Source organism: Spea bombifrons, chromosome 3 (genome assembly GCF_027358695.1).
Source record: "Spea bombifrons isolate aSpeBom1 chromosome 3, aSpeBom1.2.pri, whole genome shotgun sequence".
Taxonomy (NCBI): domain Eukaryota; kingdom Metazoa; phylum Chordata; class Amphibia; order Anura; family Pelobatidae; genus Spea; species Spea bombifrons.
The window spans coordinates 86207787-86234048 of NC_071089.1; the positions used below are offsets into that span (position 1 = coordinate 86207787).

The following is a 26262-nucleotide window of genomic DNA, read 5'->3' on the forward strand; positions in this document are numbered from 1 at the left end:
TTATTGTTCTCACATTGTCTTGGCAGTATGAAGGACAACATTTAAATTCACCTGTAAATTAAGTGAATGTTCCCCCTTTTGGTTATTCAGAAACGTTTAAATTCAAGTAGCTTTTGGCAGAATTTTTACAACGTGTGAAAGGTGAGAAATATCCTACAGATGTGACGAGCTAAGCAGCCGGTCTAACATAAACACATTGTGTATGAAGAGTCACTGTATGTATTGTAGTGTCCCCTGTTTGTCAATGAAATGGACATGACATGGAGAAATGTCACATTTTATGCAAATTGACACTTTTGTCAAAGTCTACACTAAAATTTAGGAAAGTGATATGGCAATACAAATAAGTACGCATCTTTGATCGACACTAGCCTTGGTATTAAGAGCAAATTTGTCACTTAACAGTGTTTTTGTTTGGTTTGAGTGCAGAAGCATTGCTTTTCTTCCCAGAAAACTCATGTGTGTCTCTGTTTTTTTCACAGCAATTGTACAGGGCGACACATTAGAGGAAATCTACAACCAGGTCAAACAGATCATAGAAGAACAGTCCAGCTCATATATCTGGGTTCCTGCAAAAGAGAAGCTATGAAAACATGATGTTTGTGCGGTCCAGGACCCCTCATGACATTCTAGCCCATAGGCGCAGGTCCATATTAAAGGGACTGCTCCTTCCACTTATTTGCTGCCATTCTTTCCACCTTTATTCGTTGTCGCATTTTAACAAAACTGTTTTTAATAATGTCACTTTTGTTTTAAGTTTTCTAATTTTAAAGAAGGTGGAATGGTCGGACCTGTATTTAAAGGTTTAGGGAAATAAGTGGTAAACAAAGAAAAATCCTTAATGTTTAAGGGAAAGTTGACATTTTCACAAAAAAAAGCTTTATAAATAGACAATTTATAAAAATAAATGAAATAAGTGGTCTTAACATACAACATTGTGAGCAACTTTGCACAATTTGCTTTTTAATAGCATGGTTTGGCTTATGCATTTCGCTCCAAATGAACTTATTAAATAACACAGTTCTCTACATGGGGCGGGTGAATTGTTTTACGTTTCCAAATTCCACTGATTGGCTTTGCAATCTACTTTAAAACCTATCCAGAGAAGCAAGAGGTTTAACTCAGCAGTTGGTTTTCACTTTTGCTTTAAGGTTATTTTAGGATTTTTTGTTTTGTTTTGTTCCAATGATACAGCTCTAGGAACGATATGTTTAGTTGTGCTCCTATAACACTATTTACAATGTCCAATAATGCTTTTGATACGGACCTGTTTTCTGAAACACAAAGATAAATTTCAGGTAATTAACACAGCATCTTTATTGTCCAGTGATGTATATAGCACTACATGAAAAGAATATCTTTACATTGCATCTAAAAATTGGAATCATAGACTGTATGTGTATTCTTAGAAGACAGATTTTAATATTTTACCCACGGTATCTGCCTATTTTGTTATAATAAATATATATTAAAACTTAATCGCAACAATTGGAGTACTTTTCTTTAAATACTTGCACATGAGAATAAAAAAAATATAACAAAATATATATATATATATTTTTCTTTTACCACCTCCACAATATTTTTGGTTAATATACCCTGCATTTTCCTTCCATGTGAAATATGCACAAGGCATTTGTGGCTATGTTAATTGATGCTGGGGTTGAGGAAGATTAGCTGCTTAATTAAGTATAGGCGTGTTCTCCTCTCTTCTGAAGAGTCTCTGGTGTTTTATGTAATATCTGCATGTCTACCCTGTGTGAGATTTCAACTAATACGGTCTTGAGTTATAAATTGCATTTTCACTTAATGCTGCATGTATCATGTCCATGTCTAATTTGGGGTCACGCTGCCATCCGCTGACCTTTTGTGTGGCGCGTTACGTCTGTTTTCAGTGGGTTGCGCATACAAAGGGTTGAGTGGACGTTTCACAAGTAAACTTTATTTTTTTTGTAATATGTATTGTTTGGTACTGAATCATTGCTTTTGTTTTCTTTTATTTTTTTGTTTCTAAAGAAATATGTATGCTTTCCATTAATTCTTTCTACTAGATAAGCATTAGTTTGTAAGGAACAAAGCAGCATTATTCATTCCATATATCAGAAAGAGGAGAACAGCTAATAAACTTTTAATGAAAAAAAAAGCTCCTGTGTGAACGTGTCATAATTTACAATGCTCTTCCCTTTATGTAACAAATGCCACAAAGTTTCACCACGGGACACTTTATACACATTATAACGACAATACAGAAACAAAAGGCTGGCAGGACCCGGTTTGCTAGAACTTCTCTGAAATGCTCTAACATCAATGGGAATGTTTATTTCCATCACGTGCTTCCATATCCTATATATTCTTTTTGCTCCGTTAGCTGTACAGGTAAACTGCCCTACTGTTTATCGTGTAAGAAATGTGTGTTGTCATCAAACGGAGTATCCCATTCGTACATATATGGTGTCTCGGGATGTATCTGTCATTTTCCAAATGCCATCTGTTGGGTTGGTCTTTAAGCCAAGTATATCTTCCTTGGAAACCTGGCCAGCAGAGAGCAGAAGTGAACAGGGAACACCATTATAAGTACTGCCGCTCAAAGTTTAAACAGTCTCTTACTTGAAGGAAACGAGAGAGGTGGCAGTCGGGGACCCGAGATGATTTGGAAAAGGTTATTTTTTATTCTGTGCAACATTCAAACCAGTAAGTAATCATTTGCGTATTTACTTGTTTGTGTTCTGATTATACCTAAATGTATTTGTTCATTTTTGCTTGCTGGGTTCTTTAAATCTTTAAGTGATTTTAAAGTTTGGGGGATTTTTTATTATTTTTGGGTCCATTTTACAATTTACTTGTGTTTTATGGAAAGAACCATGTAACTCTATAATGAAAAATACTTTGCTAAATGCGTCTCAGGGCACTCGGAGAGAAGTTGTCAGCAAAGTCGCCCTATATTTGGTTAAATAACTGGCAATAGATGTTATATATAACATGGAATAATGATTCCGTTAATTACCAGTAAAGTATTCTTATTGACTTTGTTAAACAGAAAGTATTGTAGGTAGAAATTGTCATTTCACTTGGATTGTGTTACGTTGCATTTCTTCATGCATGAGAGACTTATTTATATTTGAAGCATTTTTTTTAATGATATGGGGTAACTTTGTAGCCCTACAACCGCATGGCTCCATATGGTTCAGCTCTGATGTCCACTATCTGTATTGATCTGTAACTTAACCTACTACATGCAGTATAAGGTTAATTTTTAAACCATGTCACCTGATGTCTGCAGCCACATAATTACACAAACCGTAATATTAAAAAAATGTTGTTGCTCTTCCACTTAGAAAAACATATCCCATGGCTTATAGAGCAGACACATTGAGAAGACAATTGCCTGAAAGGGCCATCAATTGCCTGAAAGGGCCACCTATTCCCAGAAATGCATATGTTCTCATGGCTGCTTTGCACTAATCCAGTAAACGTTTGTATAGAACACCGCAAGTATAATAAACATAATGACTGCCCTAGGACAGCATCCCCTATGGATTAGTGCAAAGCAGCCATGAGAACAAACATGGGTTAGTGCTACACTGGATCTTTTTGCTGTAACAATCTATGCCAAGTAGGGCTGCCATCTTTTGCAGTGCCTTTTCTTTGACACCTTTTTGAGAGGTTGTTCCTGGCTTTTGGCTGTGTATGTGTGTGGTGTAACTGGTGACGGCTAAAATGATCGGTTTAGTTTAGACAATGGAGAGGAGAAACAAGAAAGAAAAGAGGGAGAGGAGAAACAAGAAAGAAAGGAGAGAGGACAGAAAGAAGGTTTCAATTCCCTGTCCTCGCTGAAGAAGAAAAAAACCTAAGACGAGAAAATAAAGGACAAGAGCAGAGAGAGCAAAACACTTTAACCAGCTGAGATTAAGGACATCTGGACTGCTCCTCTCCACCGTCTACCAGCGCATGTATTCCTCAATGCTGTGTGGACTTGCCTTTTTATTTTGATAGTACTGATGAAATCTGGATAGGTGGCAACTCTTGTTTAAGGAGTATTTGTGTTAATGATTGTGTGTTAACCTACATATTCGGTTCATGATCATTAGCACCCGTTGGTATAACTGTTTAATCATTCACTTTACTATATTCCTGGAAAATCCCTGACTTTGTGCAAGCGTACCTAGAAGAATTGATGCTGTTTTGAAGGCAAAGGGTGGTCACAGCAAATATTGTTTTTCTTTAGATTTTCCTTCTGTTTGCCCACTTTGCATTTTGTTAAATTATTAAAAATACATCCTTTTTTTTTTCTTTTTACTTTACAGCATTTTTTCACATCTACCTAAAACATTTGCACGATGTGCGTGTATATAAATATAACTTATCAATTTAAGTAGCTCTTTGAATAATGTAGTTGTGCTCACAATTAGCTTTATTCTTTATGGCTTTTTAGTCTAAAACAAAGCTGAGTATTTGTGAAGTTAAAGGCATTTTACTTTTTATCATGCAATTTTTATATTCGTTAGATTCATTTTAGTCATTGTCATTCAAACACGGAATCTGTTCTTGGATGATACATTACCTATGGTTTCCACTGAAAATTGAGGCTGTATTAATGCCAGGACTGGTTATTTTGTGCATTCTACATGTTTGTTGCAGTGACGTGATGGCTTATGTTGTAATTTTCCTCCACCGTTCCATACAAATAAGAGCTTTCTGTTTATGGAGGTACTGCTTGCCACAGGATGTCTTTATACTCGCACACAAAATACGTAGATAACTCCCCCTGTGCCTATAATGCACCCTCTGTTGCTGTACGGCTCCTTGCCAGTGGTGGTAGAAATACTATCTGTATAGCAATGTTAGAAGTCAACATCCTTCATTACATCAAACCAAATGGTTGCTTGGAAAAAATTGTCTTTGCAATGTTGCTTTAAACTGCTTGATGTCCACATGACCAAGCAATGTGTTTCTTGGTCGTAACTATGTGTTAAAATGGAGCAATAATATAAAAAACCTATTAAAATACCTTTTCTGACACATGCACTCCATTTAACTTCATAACTATTATCTTAATTAAAGTTACCTTTTCTAAGGTAAATGAGGAATAAGCCATGCTTAAGTCATTACACTTTTACATTTTGTTAATTTCAAACAAAACACTGAATGTAGACATCGTTTGAGAGTATTGCCTGTTTAGTACGTAGCCAGAAAGTAGCTTCTGTTGTCTATAACAGACATGATTCCAAAGCTATTTTGGCACATAACATTTCTAAAGTAAACTCCATGGGAGCAAAGTTGCTGACTCAAATCTTAAGATTTCAACCTGCTAATCTTACCTTTTCTTACTTACGTTTCCATAAACCAAAGTTCATGGTCAAGAAAGATTGTACTAGAGGCAATGCACATAGTTCAGACTATCCATAAGGGTTCTCAGGAATGAATGGCATGCTCAACCTCTGGATTACAAATATGAAGTGGACCTGCTTTTTCACAAATAAGAACCATTTCTGCCTATCTATTTTGGTGTCATCTTATATTCAGGAAAGCTGTATGTCTATCCAATGCATGTTTAAAATCCCTCAAAATATATATATATATATATATATATATATATATATATATATATATATACATATACATATATATATATATATACATATACATATATATATATATATATATACATATATATATATATACATATACATATACATATACATATATATATATATATATATATATACACATATACATACATACATACATATATATACATATACACACACACATCCGTACCTCTTACCATCTAGTTCTTCTCCTTAGGAAATGAACATCCTAGTTTACTTTGTTACATCCATTTAAGTACTTAAGTGTTTCTATCACTACTCCTCTCTTTTCCGCCAAGCTAAAGCGACAGTGTAATGTCCTTGACACCTTCACTTCAGAATGCATGTTGCAGTACTTTGTGAGTACCTTACCATGCATTCTTCCTAAACCGAAAAAAAACACTTTCCTGACAACGAAGCTGCAGCCCTATTCCTGCACAGGCCCGGACTGGCCATCGGGCACACCGGGCATTTTCCCGGTGGGCCGGATTGACATAGGGGCTGATGGAGCTGCAGCTCCAGACACCTACCTTAAAATAGGCTCAGTCAGGACCGGGCTGACTGGGCCTATGCGGCCGCATTGACGCAGGGCTTAAGGGGCACCTGCCCCTTAAACCCGCAGCAACTGCGACCGTGTCCACCTCTCTAGGAGGCCGGGCAGCCCCCACCAGGGCGGGCTTAAGGGGTGCGCGGCCGCACAGGGCTTAAATTAAAACATAAGGGTTTTTTTTTTGGTTTACTTTATTTAACATCCTTCATATTAAATAAAGTTTGTTTAACTTTATTTAACATGGAGGATGTTAAATAAAGTTTAAAAAAAAAAAAAACCCCGATGTTTTAATTTAAGCCCTGTGCGGCCGCGCACCCCTAAGGCCGGCCCTGGTGGGTGCTGCCCGGCCTCCTAGAGTGGCGGACCCGGTCGCAGTTGCTGCTTACTCCGGCAACAAGGTAAGTAGGGTAAGGGAGGGAGGTGCAGTGAGAAGGGGCAGAGGGGGTAGAGGGGATAGATAGTGAGAGGGGGTACATAGTTAGAAGGGGCAGATGAGAAGGTGATGGGGAGAGGGGGGGGGTAGTGTGGATGCGTACAAGAATGAATGAATAAATGTGTGGATGAATTGTGTGAATGCGTATGAGAGTTAATGAATTCATGTGTGGAGAAATTGCTTGAATGATTTGTGAGACTGCATTAATGAATATGTGTTAATGATTTGTGTGAATGTGTGAGTGTTTGTGTCTATCATGAATGTTTAAGTCAGGCATGTCCAAACTTTTTTCGAAGAGTGCCAGATTTGATGAAGTGAACATGTGCGAGGGCCGACCATTTTGCCTGACATTTTCTGAACCATTAAAATTATGCAAATTAACTATTTTATGCAAAGTTTATTGAAAACGGCATACCACATCTATCCCTTTCTCACTATCTCCCCTCCCTACCCCCTTCTCACAATCTCCCCTCTCCCTCCCTACCCCCCCTTCTCACAATCTCCCCTCTCCCTCCCTACCCCCCTTCTCACAATCTCCGCTCTCCCTCCCTACCCCCTTCTCACAATCTCCCCTCTCCCTCCCTACCCCTCCTTCTCACAATCTCCCCTCTTCCTCCCTACCCCTCCTTCTCACAATCTCCCCTCTTCCTCCCTACCCCTCCTTCTCACAATCTCCCCTCTTCCTCCCTACCCCTCCTTCTCACAATCTCCCCTCTTCCTCCCTACCCCCTTCTCACAATTTCCCCTCTCCCTCCCTACCCCCCTTCTCACGATCTACCCTCTCCCTCCCTACCCCCCTTCTCACGATCTGCCACTGCCTACAATTTCTTCATCAGATGCCCTTGTGGCTGTGTGTGCCGGCGCAGGGAGAAAGAAAGCCCAAATCTAGCGACGTCCGAGATCACAAGATTTGGGCTTTCCTTCTCCCTGCGCCGGCACACACAGCCACAAGGGCATCTGATGAAGAAATTGTGTAGGGGAGGGCAGGGGCGTACCTAGAGTATTTGGCACCCGGGGCGGATCCTGTATGTGCCACCCCCCCCCCAAACACACACTTTAAAACTACCTGGCCGAAACTGAATATGACCCCCCCACACACACACACCATGAAAAAATTTAACACTTTTATTTAAAGTAAGTAACACACCAAAATAGGACAAAACAATTAAATAACAATATATATATATATATATATATATATATATATATATATATATATATATATAATTGTTAACAGCAATCACATTCCTATCATGCCCAGGCATACCCAGATTCCAGGAGGCACTCGCAAACTTGGCATGATAGGAGTATGATTGCCCTATCTACCCCTTCTCGCTCCCTTCTGCCCTATCTACCCCTTCTCACTCCCTTCTCCCTATCTACCCCTCCTAACTATCTACCCTCTCCCTCTTTGAAGTTCACTTACCTTTCAGGAGTCCTGCGGTGGGGGTGCAAGGCCTCTGTCTCCCACTGTATGGAACAGTATAGAGTGATGGGAGTTATGATGTACTTTAGAGCATAATTATATAATGAAAAATACATTGGAAATGGTACAGCATAACACCCATCACTCTCACACACTTACCAATCCACACACACACCAATCCACACACACACCAATCCACATACCAATCCACACACACACACCAATCCACACACACCAATCCACACACACACACCAATCCACACACACACATACCAATCCACACACACACATACCAATCCACACACACACATACCAATCCACACACACACATACCAATCCACACACACACACACCAATCCACACACATACCAATCCACACACATACACCAATCCACTCTCACTGTATGCTTTCCTACCTTTCCTCTTTTCTCGTTACAGCTCCTTTTCCTGCTCTTCGCTCCTCTTCTTCTTCAGTTCTTCTGTCTTCTTCCGAGGGCACGGGGTTCAGAGGGCACGGACAGCGGTGGGCGCGGCTTCAGTGTTGTGCGCCGGGATCTGACAACAAACCCCGGCGCACAACAGCTGTTGCCGCGCGGAACCGGCTTAAAATCACTCAAGGGAGCCGGTGGTCTGTTAAAGACCTCCGATACCGCTCCCTTGCGAGCCTGCTCCTCCAGCGGCGGACATTACTGTCCGTCTCTGGAGGGGTGCCGGCAAGTTGGCACCCCTCTGATGAGCGGCACCCGGTGCGGACCGACCCCCGCTCGGTACGCTACTGAGGGGTGTGTGCCGGCGCAGGGAGAAGGAAAGCCCAAATCTCGCGCTTTCCTTCTCCCTGCGCCGGCTGATGACGCCAAGTCCCGTGGCTCACTTGGGGGCCGTATCAGTCCGAAACGCGGGCCGGACTTTGGACATGCCTGGTTTAAGTGATTTGGGGAAATGCAAAGATGGTACATGAAGGGTGGGCTTTAAAAATAAATAAATAAATAAAAATGGGCTGCTCAGTCTTAAATGCCCGGGCCTATTTTTTGTCCCAGTCCGGGCCTGCTCCTGCAGTTGCCATCCTTTGTGGTCTATTTTGCCATTGATTGACAGCTTGAAGCAGCCATTCAGCAGGAAATTCCTCCAATTGGTGTGAAAAAGCTTTAAGTGTAATGTATTAAGAACAAGGGACAGAAAAGCAAGATGCCTTTCCCTGTGGGCTACACTTTATCTCTGTAGGATGTGCTTAATACACACATTGCTGATCTTAATTAGTAAACACATTTACATAGTTGCATTGTAAAATTGGGGATTTGGTAAAAGTGACAGATCTGCTTTGTGTACCTTTCCTTTTAACTTAACAATGCCTCGGTCTTCTGACAACCACACTACCAGTAGGAAAGGTTAACCAATTCAGCAATCATTAACAGAAAGTTTCCAAAGAAAATAAGAGCTGATTAAGCATTGCCACTAAATGTTACTTGTCCTGTTGTACCAACAGATTTGCTATATCAACATTTTCCTTAAATATCTTACAATCATGTAGAAATTGTACCCAATTCTAGTTTGACAATGACAATAATTTACAGACTTTGCCCTAGTTTAGCATTTGGCCTTGGCATATAGACATATTTATATATTTATAATTAAATGCAAAATCTATATTTGCTTTTCTCGAGCAGATAAATGATTTGCAAGGAAAGTCTAAGAATTCACACCAAAATGTAGTTGATAACTTTCATCCTCTTCTATGACTATGGTATTCTACCTATCCTATCTTCTGTTTACACATGAATGCTATTGACAGGCACCATTTCATTTTTTTGTTTTTACAATTTTATGTAAAATGGAAAGGACAAGGTGAGCTAAAAGTCAATAATATATGTGTATAAGAACATGGGTGAAGATCAGAAGATGATCAAGATGTTAGCTCAAGAAGAGGGTACTAAGGCATTACAGCAACATTTGGAATCCCGGTTTTCGGTAGACCAAATTCCAAGATAAATAACTGCGAAAAGGTCATATCGATAATTCAGTGATGATGATATGGTACATCATTGTATGCTAATTTATAAAAAGTTTTAATTCTAAAACAAAAAAAATTGTTTCCTGAAATGCAAGATCAGCAGGCTAAGTTTATTGAGATGACTTCTTCAATGATGCCTTTTCTCTGTTGATAGTTGACTGTATAGTTTTGGAAACACATACAGAAAGATGTCTGTGTATGTAAGATTTACCTAAATAGTAGGTTAGGAACGTTTTTTTTTTGTTTTTTTTTTACTGAGAGTGGAAAATATTAGTAGCTTTCTTGCTACACAACATCTAGCATGCTAATTCTGTTTCAGGCGAACACTTTAACATCTACAAAATATTTTAGTCCACAGTATGTTTTATTATTCATCAGTCAGTGCTCATGATAAAAGGGCCTGTTCCAGTCATCATTTCCTCACCCACAGTGCGCTCATAATGAATTAAAAGCTCAGTGAACCAAGCTAACTGTGCTTAAATATCTGTGTTTGAATTGTATTGCCTCCTGATGTCAGGGCTGACCCCACCTAATAGGCAAACTTGGCATCAGCGTAGGGTGCTAAAGCTCTTTGGTCATATGGAGTGATGGTGGTTGGAAAGATCTATGATCTCCCTGCCATCACAATGCCATCACTTAAAGAACGGTCACCCACTAGGATTTCTAATGTCATATAGTGCATACATGCAGTGGATATAGAACATCCAGCTTACTCTGCATTATCCGTGATGGGATTGTAAATAGCTGGCATAGAGATACATCAGAACAGAAATTAGGTATTAGACGGCTTGTTTGAGAGATTCTATACCCTGCAGTTCTAGGGCCACGTCATGTAAGCAGATTCTGCAATCAAGGATAGAAAAAGCATCTGTACCTAGACTCCTGAGGACATGATGGCTTTTGGAAGTCATGGATACGTGTGGGGTATTTACCTATCGCTGACTACCCTTGTCTGCCATATGCAATTTCTAAGATGTGCTTCATTACTTGTCTACGTATTGATGGTAAAACTGTCATGGGGTGGATGAACATACTTTCTTTTAGCGTACCAGTCGCTTTCTGGATAAGACTACCCTGAGATAACTACCCTTTATGTTCACAGAGAGAAGGCGGCCATTCATGATCAAACAATGAGGTTTTGTCTATCTATGAATACACAATCTTCAGGTGCAATCCCATCACTCAGCTCCGGCATCATTAGCACTGTACACAGACTTGGTCATACCATGCATACTTCCAGCAGTTTTCTCTCTGAGCTTATGCACCTGAACCCTTTCAGTGCATCGAGGCAAGCAATGCATGGGTTCAGACTATATCACCGTCTATGAAAGGGTTAAACGGTGTCCGTGTAATATATCCTGCTGGCTCTAAATTGTGTTGATTGTAATAAAAGATAGTGGCAAGGTTAGATAATACCATAGACCCTCTGGTTTTCATCCAAAACAATGTTGGACCTCCTTGAGTCTCCAGTTTCAACTGTCTCTATAAACTAATCAATATTACATGTCAGACGCAGAGCTAAGATCTTGTCTTCCAATGTTTTTTATGTCAGGTTTTTATTTTCAATTACAGTAGATTACAGTATTTTACAGTGATTTTCAGAACCTCAGATATGTCATTAAATTAGTTATTTTCATCAGTTTTACAATATATTGAAAGGAGAGGAGCAGTATGCAGACTTTTCTAGGCAAAATGAAAGCAGCATCAAAATACTTGGCATAATTACAAGAATTCAAAGCTAATTTTAGGGTGCAGGCAGAATCTTTAGAAATGATTTGTAATCCCTATTTAGAAACACTATGAGGATAATGTCTAAAAAGCGCTCTTGCTCAGTTTAAGAAGTGGTCTTATCACCATATAAACAAATCATACCTGGGAAACTCCTAGGGCCGGCATGTGGAGAAGGATCCCTCTAATGTTCTACAGGCCTTTGGATATTGCAAGTGTTTTTTGTTTAAAATATGTTTATTCATTTTTCAAAAAGTCGGTACATAAAAAAGAGATTAACCAAAAACATCAGGTCACAGTGTTTACTACATATAATAGCATTGCCTATGGGTTTCCCCACAATCGAACTATCTTTATCAACCTAAATGTGCACTCAATAAAGTGACAGTTTTACAATATTTACAATGTTGAGATCATACAGTGACCATGTGCAGGGATCACATTACACAAAAGCCAACAGAAAAAGAATACAAATTTATAAAACAAAATAAACGCTGCATACGTTTAAGCATGCAACATCAACTTCATATACTGGCAATGCAGAAGCATTTTTATACGAATGAGCCCATGGGTACCAAATGCTAGGGCTCGAAGAAGGACGTATTCCATTGGTATGTCCAATATCCTTTAGGAGTCCTGATAATAGCAGAATGTACACAACTGTTTCAAAACCCAGAAAATAATATAATAAAGCACCAATAACTACGAAACGTGAGCTGAAGTAATGTGAATATGGAGGAGAGACTAGATCATGAATATTGCAAACATTTTTCGGACTTTTTATTTGAGTGAATGCTGCAGCTGTAAGCTTATGTCATTTCGCACTTTTTACAGTTTTAAAATAGTTCCCAATTTCAATTCCTTTTTCACTATAAGAAATCAGTCTGAATATTTCATGTTTTTTTCATGTTTGTGTTTACAGAGGTTTCGTGTGTCACTGATCCAAGTAATAAAATGAAAATATACAGAAAAAAAATAGCTTCAAATGTATCCAGCTACATTCCTCTTACAAGACACCCCATGTGAAGGGCAATGACTGGAGTCATAGTTTCCAAACTGGAAATTTCTTGAGCCTTTCGGTCATATACGCATCAAAATAAAACCAGAACAGTCTATGTGTACAGCACAGGCGGCTTTTACAGAAATTTCAATGGTCTGTTTACATTCAACCTTTCTAAAAGTAAATGATCCTGTGCTGCTCATCTTTTTAAACTGGGAGTCCTTTTCTGGATTACTGGTGTTCATCAAATTCACTGTGGGCTGCCAAGTTGGCTGACCAGGTTTTACAATGTTTTCCATGCACAACAATATCCGACTAAAGTTAGTTTCCCTCCTTGTGGCACAGCTTGTGATTCCCAGGCCTCAATCCCTCACCTACTCAGCATCCCTTCTCCATCTTTACAGCTTTATTTCATTTTTTCATACCTCTCTCTCACGTCACTTTTCCTTTATCTCTTGCAGCAGCTTTTGCTGGGTACAAGGGTCAGCTCCTATGAGCCCCTGTGGCAACTTTTCCCCTTAAAGACAACCATGCCTAGAAACTGCAAGTAGAAAATAAATGGGTTTTTCCCCCAATGCATTCTCTGGTGCATTTTTCATTCATTTTGACAATTTAGACTTTTAATTGGGTCATTCTGTCCATCTAGTCTTCCCATTCCTCCTGATGCAAGCATTAACCATTAAAACCTTCTGTAATATCACTAATAAAAATATTAAAAATTACAAGTCTCAATACTGATCCCCGAGGTACTAGTAACAAGTCCTTCCTCTAAATATACACCATTAACTACAACCTTCTACCTCCTGTCACTCAACCATTGCCTTATCCATTCAAATATTTTGTCATTTAAACTCCAACACTGCAGTTTATTTATTAATGCTACTAAGTTTTCTACGGGGGACAGTGTCAAACACCTTACTGAAATCTAGATAAGCAAAATCTACTGCTCCTCCCTGGTCTATTATTTTAGCCAGTCAAAAAAATGTACTTGTTAAAACCTTCATGCCATCATGAACATGCTCAAAACCCTATATTAAAGGTATAGAACCCCCATGAATAAAAATAAACCCAGAGAAGGTTCTCGGATCATGCAAGACTTTATGAATGGAAGCCTTTTACTAAGTTCTAAAGCAACCCAAACTGTCTGTAGGCTCTCATCCTTGCTTTGTATAAGATTAACTTTTAAGCTATTTCTCACATTAAGGACAAACCCTCCATCTTGCCTTCCTTTTTCTGTATCTATGCTTCTCTCATCATCAATTTCAAAAACCCCTAAAGCTAAGCCATGTCTTGAACATGCACTAGCTATCCCATTAATGTTACCTTCACCCTTCTCCAAACACCGCCCAACAATCTGTCCTCTCGGTCCAACACACGCCAAAGCCGAACAACCTGGGAGAAAGCAAAACGTTACTTTCCTAATAATTGAATCCACTATCGCCATAGCCTGTCTAGCCTTCCATTTCATCCCCATCTATACTAGAGACGCTACTTGGTGAATCCACCTGCCCTAGTAATGACAAATCTCCAGCATCCTCCCTACAAATTGGCAAATAGACGTGTGTTTGAATGCATGCAAATTTAAATGTTAATGAAATTTGCCAATTTTGTTAATACGTATGAATGTCAGACCCAACTTCCTCCCGCTCCAGGAGTGCATATATGTGACAAGAGTGGCAATTCCCAACATGGTATCCCTGGTGTTACAAAGCAATTTAGACAAAAGTCGAAGTGAATAATATAAACTTTCCCCTCTTTCTTCACTTTCAACTTCTTCGATGTACTGAAAATATACCAACATGTATATTGCATACACAAGTGGAGCTTCCATGGATAAATCATAGTTTTGTTCCGTATCTGAATACCTATAGGTTGCCATCCTTGTACTGGAAATCATGTAATATTTTGGGTGCCTAATGGAATATCGGGACAGAGCTAATGTAAATGTTTACCACAATCCAGTATAGTAAGGAATCAGGGTGTTCGTGTAGTGGATTGAGCTATAATTGGGCTTTTTTGTTTAAAGAAAGCACATTTTTTTTAAAAAAAAACCCCGTATTTGTAATCTAGTAATAAAAACATTTTGTGTGAGTACCCCTTTAAGCAAGCCAGGGTTCCACAAAGCTTTGAAATTCTAGAGCAGCTTGATATTGTGTTTAGGATCATCATAAAGTTGGATACCTAAAGTTTTATAAAACACAAACATATCACTAAGCTTTGAGAAAATTGAGACATTTTTTTACCCTAGTGACGGAAAACTCTCCTACTTTTGATATTATTCTTTAGGAACGGCATGATATAGTGTGTTTCTTTCTCAACTATATTTATCATCTAGATTGTAAACTTAATAGCAGAGCCCTCTTCACCTAATGTGATTGTCTAATTTTATCATACTCTTTAAATTAATTCATTGTAATGAGCACTATAAAAATAAAAGATAATAAATAATTCTAATAATGTAGATATACACCTGCTTTCTTTTTCCCCCCCTATTTCCTAGTTTTATGTCTGAATGAAATTAGATGGTGCACTATTTCTGACCTTGAGGACAAAAAATGCAACGATATGAAATTAGCTTTCACTCAAGCTCAGATCCTCCCGCGGATGTCATGTGTCCGAGGCAGCTCCTCCACAGACTGCTCTCAAAAGGTTATGGTAAGACGTATAACTCTTCATTCATTCATTCATACATACTGTTTTATAATATGTCATTCATTCATACATACTGTTTCATAATATGTTACATATGTATTAAAAGGATACATAACGTAATATAAGACTTGGTTATTTAATTACAAACATAACCTTGCTTTTATTTACTGTATGAAAACCCCAATCTAGTGCGTTCTTGTTTATCCAGTGGTCTTCTTCCCCAACAGAACAGCCAGGCGGATGCAGTGACATTGGGGGGAGATTCTATATACCGAGCTGGCAGACAATTCAATTTGAAACCTGTTGTTGGTGAAGTGTATGATCAAGGTAAGCATGGCAATGATATGCTTTTTTTTTTTTTTTTTTTACAAAGGTTAATTTAATGTTATGGTGATTAATGGCATGGTCTATTATGTCCAAAGACTGCTACAAACGGACATAAACTCCAGTATCAGGGGAACCATCTTAAACAATAATTTTATTTTATTGTATTTATTATTTTTTGTATTAAATTGGTTGGGAAAAGACATGTTGGCTTTATGAGCTCAAATAATGGTATAGCTGGAAAGCACTGGATTGAGGACATGGCCCAGGAACTGTAAATATGTTTCCAACACAGCTGCTTCCATTATTATACAGTGAAATCTTGTGTTGATCCACAGGTGTAGGGACCTTTTATTATGCTGTGGCTGTTGCCAGGAGGAACTCAAATATCACCCTAAATAGTCTAAGAGGAGCCAGGTCTTGTCACACTGGAATCCAGAGGACAGCCGGCTGGAACGTCCCTATTGGCTATCTTATTGATAGTGGGCGAATGTCAGTTATGGCGTGTGATATCCCTAAAGGTAAGATGATAAAAGTTAAATGTATGTAATAAGGTTTCTAACTGAAGGGAAAAAAGGTACTTGATAGTCCAATCCGCTTCTTACAGGGACAGCCCAGGACACACTTTCTATTAAAGTTGACTTTATTGACATTGAAGTTAAAAAAATAAAAATAAAAAACAAAAGTGCATATATTAATAAATGCTTCATTCACTCCTTTGAGCCCATATTACCGTAATTATGTAATTGTCACAACATACCATGTTTGGGGCTTACATGCTATAGTAAAATGTCTTAACTAATATGAGGGAAGAATGGCTAGGACTCCACAATGCCTGAAACTGAACGTATAATTGATACTGAAGAAAATAATTTAAAGCTCCCTAGAGGTAGACATAATATTAATTGTAATTTTGAAATATTTCCAGTTTCAGGGCATTGAAAGTGTTATGTAAACTGCTAGAGGAGGTGGCATGGTTAAACTTATCTAGGGAGGATTAAATTAGAACCAGATCCAGCAGCTCTAACTTCCAAATGTTATTCTTCTAGAGTTAGAATGATTATTTCATTATTATCATCTTTGTCTCTTCTGGTACCATGGTATTTGTGACATAGTTTTAACATTATTAGACTTCTTTCAATTGTTTTTGGAACATGTTTGGTTTCTTTTTGTTTCTAGGGGTAAGCACCTTCTTCTCCAAAAGCTGTATACCTGGGGCCAACAAGGCAACCTACCCATCTCTCTGTGAGCTATGCAAAGGAAATGACAGTGGGCAAAATGTGTGTGACCTGAGTAGTCAGGAGCGATATTATGATTATAACGGGGCTTTCAGGTATGCCTTGGACACTAGGTGAATTTTTTAAATCATTTTGCAGGAAGGTCATTCAGTATGTGGAGTATGTGACCCACCAGTAACATAATCTACCTTCTTGTACACCACTGCCTGGAGCTCCATGTGTAAACAGAGATGCTATATTCATTATGGTTACGTAGAATATAAGTAGTGTAAGTGCGTTAATTTAAGTATGTGTAAGTGTACAGTATGTTACTTTAAGTATGTATATGCATGTGTATGTGTGTTAGCCTTCATGTGTATGTACGTGTATGTGCCAGTGTGGTGGTGGGGGGGTCGATGAGGCCACTTGGCATTACTTGCCCCCCAGGCCAGAAGTTGCCAGCCCTCCCCTAGAGCAGGGTACATTGCAGCATGTGAGTGGTGGTTGTGTTATATGAGCCATATCTCTATCATTTGAAATTCATCATGTTTCTATGCAGTGATATGTTAGAAATAGGAACAGCCAATTCTAAGATTCTTCGATATGCTTCTTTTTAATGTAATATCAACATAAGTCCATAACCCCAGTCTTCCCTAAATCCCTGCAAACTCACCCACCCAAATAATTAGAACAACCCATAGTTTTCTCCCTTGTCTTGCTTTTTCTCCAACTAAATGATTTCTTTTAATGCCAGCCCATTAATAGCCGTTTTATAAACTCAAAAGTTGTATGACTCACAGTTTGATGTGCCTACATTATACTGATATGTCTAAATATATTTTGTACTCTGCTCTTTAAACTACCCCATGTTGTTTGGTGGTGTAAAATACTGATAATTGATGATGATAATAATTATATATCTCTCTAGGTGCCTGGTGGAAGGAGCAGGTGATGTGGCATTCATTAAACACAGCACAGTGTCTGAAAATTCAGATGGTACGTTTGATTAACATATTTCGTTGTATGTAAGGCAGGGTAGAATCTAGCATAGGACATAAAGTCTAGAAACGATAAACCAGTCAAGCTGACATAGGGATAAATATAAGGAGTGAGTTCTCTAAGAATGGATTCTCAAAATGCCCCCCCTCCATATTATTTCATACAAGCAAACATTTTGCATGTTACATATTAGCTTGCTGTGATGTATAGTACGGTAATAATAATATCTTATTTATAAATTACCTATGAATATGTTACAAATTTTACTGGAACAGTGTTCGGGTAATAATATATAAATGTAACTAATTACATAGTTTAAATAGGGTGCACTATAAACATAACCAAACCAAAAATGTGGTATAAAATAAGTACAAATATTTTCTTGCGGATAATAGAAACACGTCGTATTATTATTATTATACTTTATTTATACAGCGCTGGCACAATTTACTTCTTATAATACATAGCCTATAATAAAAATAAAAAAAAAGATGTTTTTAAAATTTTGTGCATACTTTTTATAGGCAAAAATTCTGATGCCTGGGCAAAAGAAGTCTCATCTGCAGATTATCAACTCCTGTGTCGTGATGGCACACGGGCAGAAGTGAGCGAGTGGAGGTGGTGTAACCTAGCAAGGGTCCCTGCTCGTGCTGTTGTGGTCCGGAATGATGTGGATGGTTCCATAATTTATAACTTCTTACACGAAGGGCAGGTGAGCACGGATGTATTGTAGGAAATGTTTGTATGATGTTCTTGATATTTTGGGGGATTCTGGAAACTTTGTCATATTTTTTTTTGTTCACACAATAGCGAGTTACTGCGAGTTGCAAAATACTGCATATGTTTTTAAATGAAATATAGATTCTTTTAAATAAGCAACTTAAATGTTTCTGTTTAATGCCTGTTCAACCCCATCATGATCAGTATATATATCAAGTTCCAGTGCTTGAATTTTTTTGCCATATATACCATATGTTCATTCAGTCGTATAAACAGAATTTGATGGCAGACCAGAATTACTCGGCTCATCTGCCCAATTGTCTGTTTTTTAATGCCCAGTGTACTCACACATTACATTATATATATATATATATATACATACATACATACATACATACATACAATAAGACAGACTTGGGTGACTAAGGGGGTAATGTAGTATGTAATCAAATAGTTTTCAAATGGAAGAGCTTATTAACAGCTATTTTAATAATACGTTAATAAAGTAACAGCAAAATTAAGCATGCAAACAAAGTTTCAAAACAACAGATTAAAATGAACTGAGAACATAATAACTGACACAGAAGAAAAGGCTTTCATAGCTTGGCATTGGGGATGTTTTTGGTGATGAAAATCTTTCAGAAGAGACTACTGAATTTGCGATTCTCCCTTTATTTGTAGGCTGCATGCCCTCCCCTTTCAATTACTATGGTGATTGTACCACTTTTACTATTTTGTTACTTTGTAACATATTTTCTATTCTGTCAATAAGTGAGAATAACAATGTATGCAGCTAGTCTGAAAAAAAAAACATGCTTTGTACTAATGAGATGCAAGATAAAAACATCCCTTACGTTCTTTGAAAATACCTCTTCTTTTTACAGCAAAAATTTAGTGTTGCTAGTTCCAATTTCAAGATGTTTGACTCTTCAACCTATGGAGGCACCAACCTGCTTTTTAGGGATTCCACTATAGAACTGAGGTCAATCTCAAATCAGACTTACCAAGCCTGGCTCGGAGACACGTTTCTTCAGGCAATGAACGGAATTGACTGCGATCCAGACAGTAAGGCTGTATTCTACAACATTCTTATTCATTCGAACAAAACTGGCTATATTTTGTGTTAACCGTTGTCTTTCCTTTACAACTGTTTTAGGGAAAAAAAACATGCTTGCAAATACTTGTAGTCCAACAGTGAAATATTGACTCCAACTGGCCCATCAAACCTTGTTAGTGGTCGAGGCTGTCAATGCAGTTGTGTGTGATATGTTTTTTCTTTTGTACATTGGTCTGCCTAATTGTCATATCACAGAATATAAATACAATGATATATTTTTCACTATTATAATTTTGAATTCACTAAAGCAATCTTTCTTCTCTTCCTTTAAATTATTTCTTCCACGTATTCCAGAAATCTATTTCTTGTTCTTCACTATATAAAAAATCCTGAGCCCTACATATCCTGGAAATAAGTAGCCCATAAGCCCAATATGTCATACAGAAAGTACCTTAGAAACTGCAAATATAATTTTGTCCTGTATGTTCTCGTCTCAAGAGGTTTGGGCGTTTAAATCAGATATTGTGCAGTTCTATATTCAAATATTACAATGTTTTGTCTCTCTTTTAATAAATAACATAATTTAGAGTTGCCCAAAATGTTGCGTTGGTGCACCTTATCTACTATGGAGATCTGGAAGTGCGCAGATATGGCCAGCGCTTTTATGAACAAGACTTTGTACCCGTCAATCCAGTGTGTTTCTGCTGACAGCCCTGAAGCCTGCATGAAAATGATACAGGTCAGAGTCCTATGTGCTAACAACCATGATCCCCTTAATAATTTGAGTTCCTTGGGTTTCAATTAGCTATCACTTACATAGAAACATAGGAAATAAGAACCCGTCAGTCCATCTAGTCTGCTTTAAAGATTCAAATCATAATCAGTCCTTAGATAAATGTTTAAATTTGCTTACTGTGTAAACCTCTACCACTTCTACTGAGAGGCTTTTCCACTTATTTACCACCATCTCAGTAAAGTAAATGTATATTATTATTATTATTGTTATTGTTATTATAGCAAAAAGAAGCTGATGCTGTAACATTGGATGGAGGGGATATTTACAAAGCTGGAAAGAATTATGGACTGGTGCCTGCTGCTGGAGAGAATTATTTGGGTAAGCTCTCAGATCAGCTTTTTTTAAAAAGATACTCTATTCTTCATAACTTGAAGACTGGCTGATGATTGTAACAGTATATTTACTCATCAAAGGCTATACACAATCCAAGTCTGCTTTTTAAATGCGATCTGGTATTCTGAATTAGACTGGGTGATATCTCAGCAACACTATATATATATATATATTAAAAAAGATACTAAGCATTATATAGGGTCAGCTCACCCACCTCTAGCAGGCAGACCTCACTGGAGTGGGCCCTTCATAATGCATAATGATTACAGGGGGGTTTGTTCAACTTCTGGTTTATTGAATACACCCCACTATACACACATGATTAATCAGCTCATTGTGATGGGGACACAAATACTATTTCAATAATAAAACAAAACAAGCTTATTTTTTTATTTTACTAGAGAGTGTGTCTGACAGTTACTATGCAGTAGCTGTGGTCCGCAAGAACCTATATGATGCCTTTACCATCAACGAATTGAAGGGCAAGAAATCATGCCACACAGGATATGAACGGACAGCTGGGTGGAACATACCTGTAGGAACTCTAATTAAAAAAGGTTTTATTAGACCCGAAGGATGCAACACTGCTAAAGGTTAGTATGTGTATTCACTTACAGTTTTATTATTAAATGAATTGTTATTAGAAGGTGAAAGTACTATGTATAGGTGCTAAGCCCCTCTTTGCTTGATAATGGCCTATCCCACAAGTTTCTATAATGGTAAGAACAGGTTGCTGAATTTGGCATGTAGGGATCCATTGCTAAACCCGGAGTACACATGCTCCCAGAGCAAGACAAATTGGAACAGTACTAAAGACTGGATCCCATGAAAATTAAAATCACAAGTTTCACGAATGTTTATCTAAAAGAAAAATTGTGTATTCCATCAATAATCAGCAAGAAAGAAAATCCCAAATGAGAGAAGTGTGATCCAGCTGGGCTCCATCTCTCACTCGCCCGTGAGCTAGGCTCATCCAAGCATTCGGCCCAAGCCAACAATGACTTGACCAACTATAGCTACTCTTGGGTCTAGGTTCAAAGCCAACTGAAGGGTAGTGAATATTTCACCTGATGTATTAGTAAGAAATAAATGGCTAAGTTGCATTGTTATTTCTAGATTTGAATGTACCATATCGTGATTTTGGCTTTCCTTTAACTCTATAGCTGTTAGCAGTTTTTTCTCCGCAAGCTGTGTGCCTGGCGCCAACCAAAAAAACTTTCCATCACAACTGTGTGAGCTCTGCAAGGGCGATGGAACTGGAAGATCTAAATGTGAGAAGAATAACCAAGAACAATACTTTGGATATTCTGGGGCATTTAGGTAAATATTGGAGAATTAAATAAGCATTTTCTAAAGAATAGTAATGTTGGTAATAATACACAAAGTTAATGAACAAAAATAGATTCCGTTGGATTACTGGTTAGGTTTGGCCTTTCTAGACAACTTAACTGAATTTATGATGAGTAACAGAAACTACGAGAAAAGAGGATACTCCATGTACATCAATCACCAAAAAATGTTATTTCACTAAAAGGAGGCAATGTGTCTCTGAAAACCAAAATAGTCCAAAAAGTGAAAAAGAACATAAGGAAGAGTTGAGCAGCTTTCCAGAAATATGTGTAATCTTCATATTCAAAATGATCTTTATGTGACAGACATATCAAATGCTGTATTTGCAGATGTAGAAGGTGAACCCAATCATAAGGTGGCCCGCTAAACCTTAAACATTAACAAAAGAAAATCCCTGAATATTTTATATATATTGTTTCACCATTCTGTATTTGCTTTCCATTCCAAAATTCTTAATTGATTTGCAAAGTTTTTATTTGAATTCTGTTTAGTAAGACATGCACCTCACTTATTTACCTAACCATTTATTATGTTAAGTGTAGAATCCTCTATACATGCATCCAGGAGTGATATGGCTTTTGGTAGAAAACAGTTCTGGTGTGTATAGGTTTTTATCAAAGAAAATAGAGCATAACTAGTATGTGATTCTGTATTTTACCTAATATTGCAATGCCCAATATCATGTTTCCGTGTGAATTATCGCAGGTGCCTGGCAGAAAAGACTGGAGATGTGGCCTTTGTTAAACACTCGACTGTTTTTGAAAACACAAATGGTATTTGACCTTTTTTGTCATATATTCCTTTGTCGTGCTAACTTTGCAGTGGTCAGTTACAAAGGATGATCATGGTTTTCTTTGGATACATTTTCAGGATAAAGTTTCTAGCTATGACTCTTTTAGCATCGCAGTAAAAAGTATACAGAATGCTATATACACTGTTTTTCCTAATATTAACGCATAAAAGTAAAACTTGTGTCTTGCTTAATTACAGCCAGAGGTTAATGTATATATTTGGGTATAGAGTAAGTAATGTGGTTCTCACCACAATGTCGTTCATTGTACACAATACGTCATTGGTGTCAGGCACTCATAATCCATACATTTATTAAGCATAGTGACAAGATCCGTGCTAATGATGTTTGTAAAAAAATACAATTCTTACTCCCAATGAAGTTACATTAGTTTATTTGACAAAAATAGAAAAAAATTTGCTATCATTTGTCTTCGTCTATCTACAGTACAGATCTTTACATCACAAATTTCTGAGGAGCAGTGGTAGACCAAAATAACATTTTTTTTATTATTATTCCTAAGGAAAAAACACACAGGATTGGGCAAAGGATTTAAAATCCAGTGAATTCCAGTTACTATGTCCCAATGGAGCCCTAGCAGAAGTAACTCAGTTTGCAGACTGTAACTGGGCACAAGTGCCACCGCATGCAGTAATGGTTCATCCAGATACCAACGTACACGCAGTGTTCGGCCTCCTAGATAATGCTCAGGTAAAAAATCATCACTCAAAGAGTTTAGGAGTACTGCAGAAAAGTTTTCTAGCTATGGTATCTACAATTGTTACGTAAAATCACTGTAAAACCTTTCAATTTGATACAATTAAAGAAAAAAGTTACAATACATAAATGTTAATTCCACAGACTAGAATATTCAGCATTGCTCATTCTCATTTTACCAACGGGTTACCCTAAAACCCATTTATGACAATGCATTTTGAGCCTATACATGTACGGGCTCTGTCATGAAGGTGTTAAAAGTACTTGATGGTTGAGCAATATAAAAATGATGTTAAGAAAAATAACACAAATTGGTAAGCAATACAGAAACAAAGAAACATAGAATCTGATGGCAGATAAGAACCATGCGGCCCATCTTGTCTGCCCAATTTTACTCATCTACTGCTCTTCTCTGGTCGATTGTTTTATTTACTCAGTCCTAAACTGGAAGCTTTGTTAATTGCCTTTTTTCCCCCATCTCTACAGATATATTATGGGAGCGACACTAATCCTGATTTTAAAATGTTCAACTCCTCTTTTTACTATGCAAATGACCTGATTTTCAAGGACTCCACCAACAAAATTGTTCCTGTACAGGAAAAGACCACATATGAAAAGTGGCTAGGAAAGAATTATATTGAATCGCTAGAAGGTTCACAGTGTTCTTCCAGCACAGGTAAGAATTGTCTGGCTTGTTGCAGGCCTGTTGAGTTTGAGTTCCATGAAATAAAATCTTTCCTTTGCACCTTAAAAGGTCACAGAATGCAAATAATCAACTAAAAATTACCCCAATGTTTGTTTTTGTATTTAAATGCTGATCAGTTTGCCCCTTATAGATGAAATGAAAGATGGTTACATTATAGAACCCAATATCAGCCCTTATTATTACTGAGACATTTTATCAACATATACCTGACTTTTGGTTGATGCACGATGTGATGGCAGTGGGCAATGGAGGGGTATTACATTCAAATATAATACACTATTGAATTATTTAAATGTAAATGATAGTCTTTTATTAGTATATTATTGTATCAGAATCGTTATCTCTGAATAACGTTTATATAAGTATAACAAAATAAATCATTTTTTTGTTTTCTGCACCCACCAATGAAGGAAGCTATGTTATGACATCATATTCTTGCTCTCTCTCTCTCTCAATCTGTATGATATTGCCAATATAATTAGCCACTGAACTGCAACTGCTTTATCGGGATATAAATCAATATCAGGTAATATGGCCAGTTATTCAATATTTATGAGAAAACGTATCGAACTCTAGTTTCCAATTCCATTCTGCATTTTAAATCTACGAAATTACTTTTCACTAGGATTATCTACGATTCACTCCATGACACAGACTTTTGTCCTATCTCTGTACAATTATAAGCAGTAATTTTCCTTTCTCTTTTTTTCCCACAGTGCTTACTCCATGGAGTGCCATTTTAACAGTGATTACCAATCTCTTACTCATTAGGTTGTCTGTATAAACTGCGGAGGCAATGGGATGTGGCTGCAAACGGAAGTGCTATGAATGACACTTTAATAGCTGAAGGATGAATGTACTCTTAGTCTATACCCGTCTTACTGTCTTTAACTTTGTCCTCTATCCAAGTAACGCATAAAGTCCAAGTCATCAGGAATATTTTATTTTAGACCTCAATATAATATACAAATGTATAGTTTTCCATGTTTCAGATGCCAGATAACCTTTTCTCCATATTTCTAGTTTTGCATTAGACTGATCTAATAGTAGTGTAAAGAAAGAATTCAGTAAGTTGGCAGTAGAGGTGAACCTTTCAATTTACTGACTTCACTGTGCATCCCAAAGTAGTACCTTCATTCATTTTACCTACACAAATAGCTGAGCTGGGCATCCGCAATGCATAACTCACTGACTTAAAAATACATTTTGCTGGGCCAGTTCGGTTTCCAAAGAGGAAAAAAAATCAGTGGGGTTGCCCCTTTGCAATGTATAATGAAATTCTACTTAAAAATGCTGCAGAAGCCCAGATTGGTGAATGTACCCACATATGTTAAAAAAAATATTTATATATAAAGAAATATAGAAATGAAAACATAATATTTTTACATATTTGTATGTATAGGCTTTAGAATACATAATGCATTAGTAAACTGGAGTTCAACTTATCAGGCTTACATAGTCTACTTTAATATATTAATAATTTCACATTAATGACATTCAAATAGACCATACAGTGCAGACGTTCTCCGATCACTGACATATAGAATAATTTTTGCAATACTCTAGGTTTTGGTTTAAGTTTGTCTGAGGAGCAAAAAAACTCAGCTCAATCGCTAATGTGTTACCCATATTACACAAAGTATGAGCTACATCACTATTTCACATCTCTGTTTAATAGTATTGTAAATATTGTGTTTTACTATGTTAGCATGTGTCGGATGTGTAAAGAACAAATATAATGTGTTTTTAAACAAAAAAACAATTACCAAATCTCTCCTCATATGTTGGACCCTGCTAACCACAACGCCATGGGCTTACCAGAGAACTATCTGGGTTTTTTCCAGAGTATCTCGGAGATGCTCTCCTTT

At 37.4% G+C, this 26262-nt stretch overlaps 2 protein-coding genes across 24 annotated transcripts in view; both read left to right on the forward strand.

The window, feature by feature from the left end:
* Positions 1–2143, forward strand: part of DLG1 (discs large MAGUK scaffold protein 1) — a 73763-nt gene extending 71620 nt beyond the window's left edge. For all 23 annotated transcript variants that reach the window (XM_053459565.1, XM_053459568.1, XM_053459567.1 and 20 more), the window contains one exon: positions 483–2143. In XM_053459565.1, coding sequence (XP_053315540.1) covers positions 483–589 — 107 coding nt within the window. In that variant the 3' untranslated portion in view covers positions 590–2143. The remainder of the gene's footprint in view (positions 1–482) is intronic.
* Positions 2144–2551: 408 nt separating this feature from the next.
* On the forward strand, positions 2552–25296 carry MELTF (melanotransferrin). Its single transcript, XM_053459591.1, has 16 exons — positions 2552–2691; positions 15234–15388; positions 15613–15712; positions 16048–16230; positions 16889–17042; positions 17855–17922; positions 18450–18637; positions 19530–19710; positions 20290–20441; positions 20720–20816; positions 21233–21424; positions 21995–22151; positions 22887–22954; positions 23495–23682; positions 24175–24364; positions 25111–25296. The coding sequence occupies exons 1-16, from the start codon at positions 2646–2648 to the stop codon at positions 25176–25178; spliced, it is 2187 nt and encodes a 728-aa protein (XP_053315566.1). The 5' UTR covers positions 2552–2645; the 3' UTR covers positions 25179–25296.
* Positions 25297–26262: the final 966 nt, after the last annotated feature.

What these genes read in the sequence shown, in the direction of transcription:
- MELTF (XM_053459591.1), top strand. Translation starts at nt 2,646, where the DNA reads ATGATTTGGAAAAGGTTATTTTTTATTCTGTGCAACATTCAAACCA. An exon ending in AGTGTCTGAAAATTCAGATG is followed by an intron (nt 17,923 to 18,449) that starts GTACGTTTGATT and finishes TACTTTTTATAG; the next exon opens with GCAAAAATTCTGATGCCTGG. An exon ending in GCCTCCTAGATAATGCTCAG is followed by an intron (nt 23,683 to 24,174) that starts GTAAAAAATCAT and finishes CCATCTCTACAG; the next exon opens with ATATATTATGGGAGCGACAC.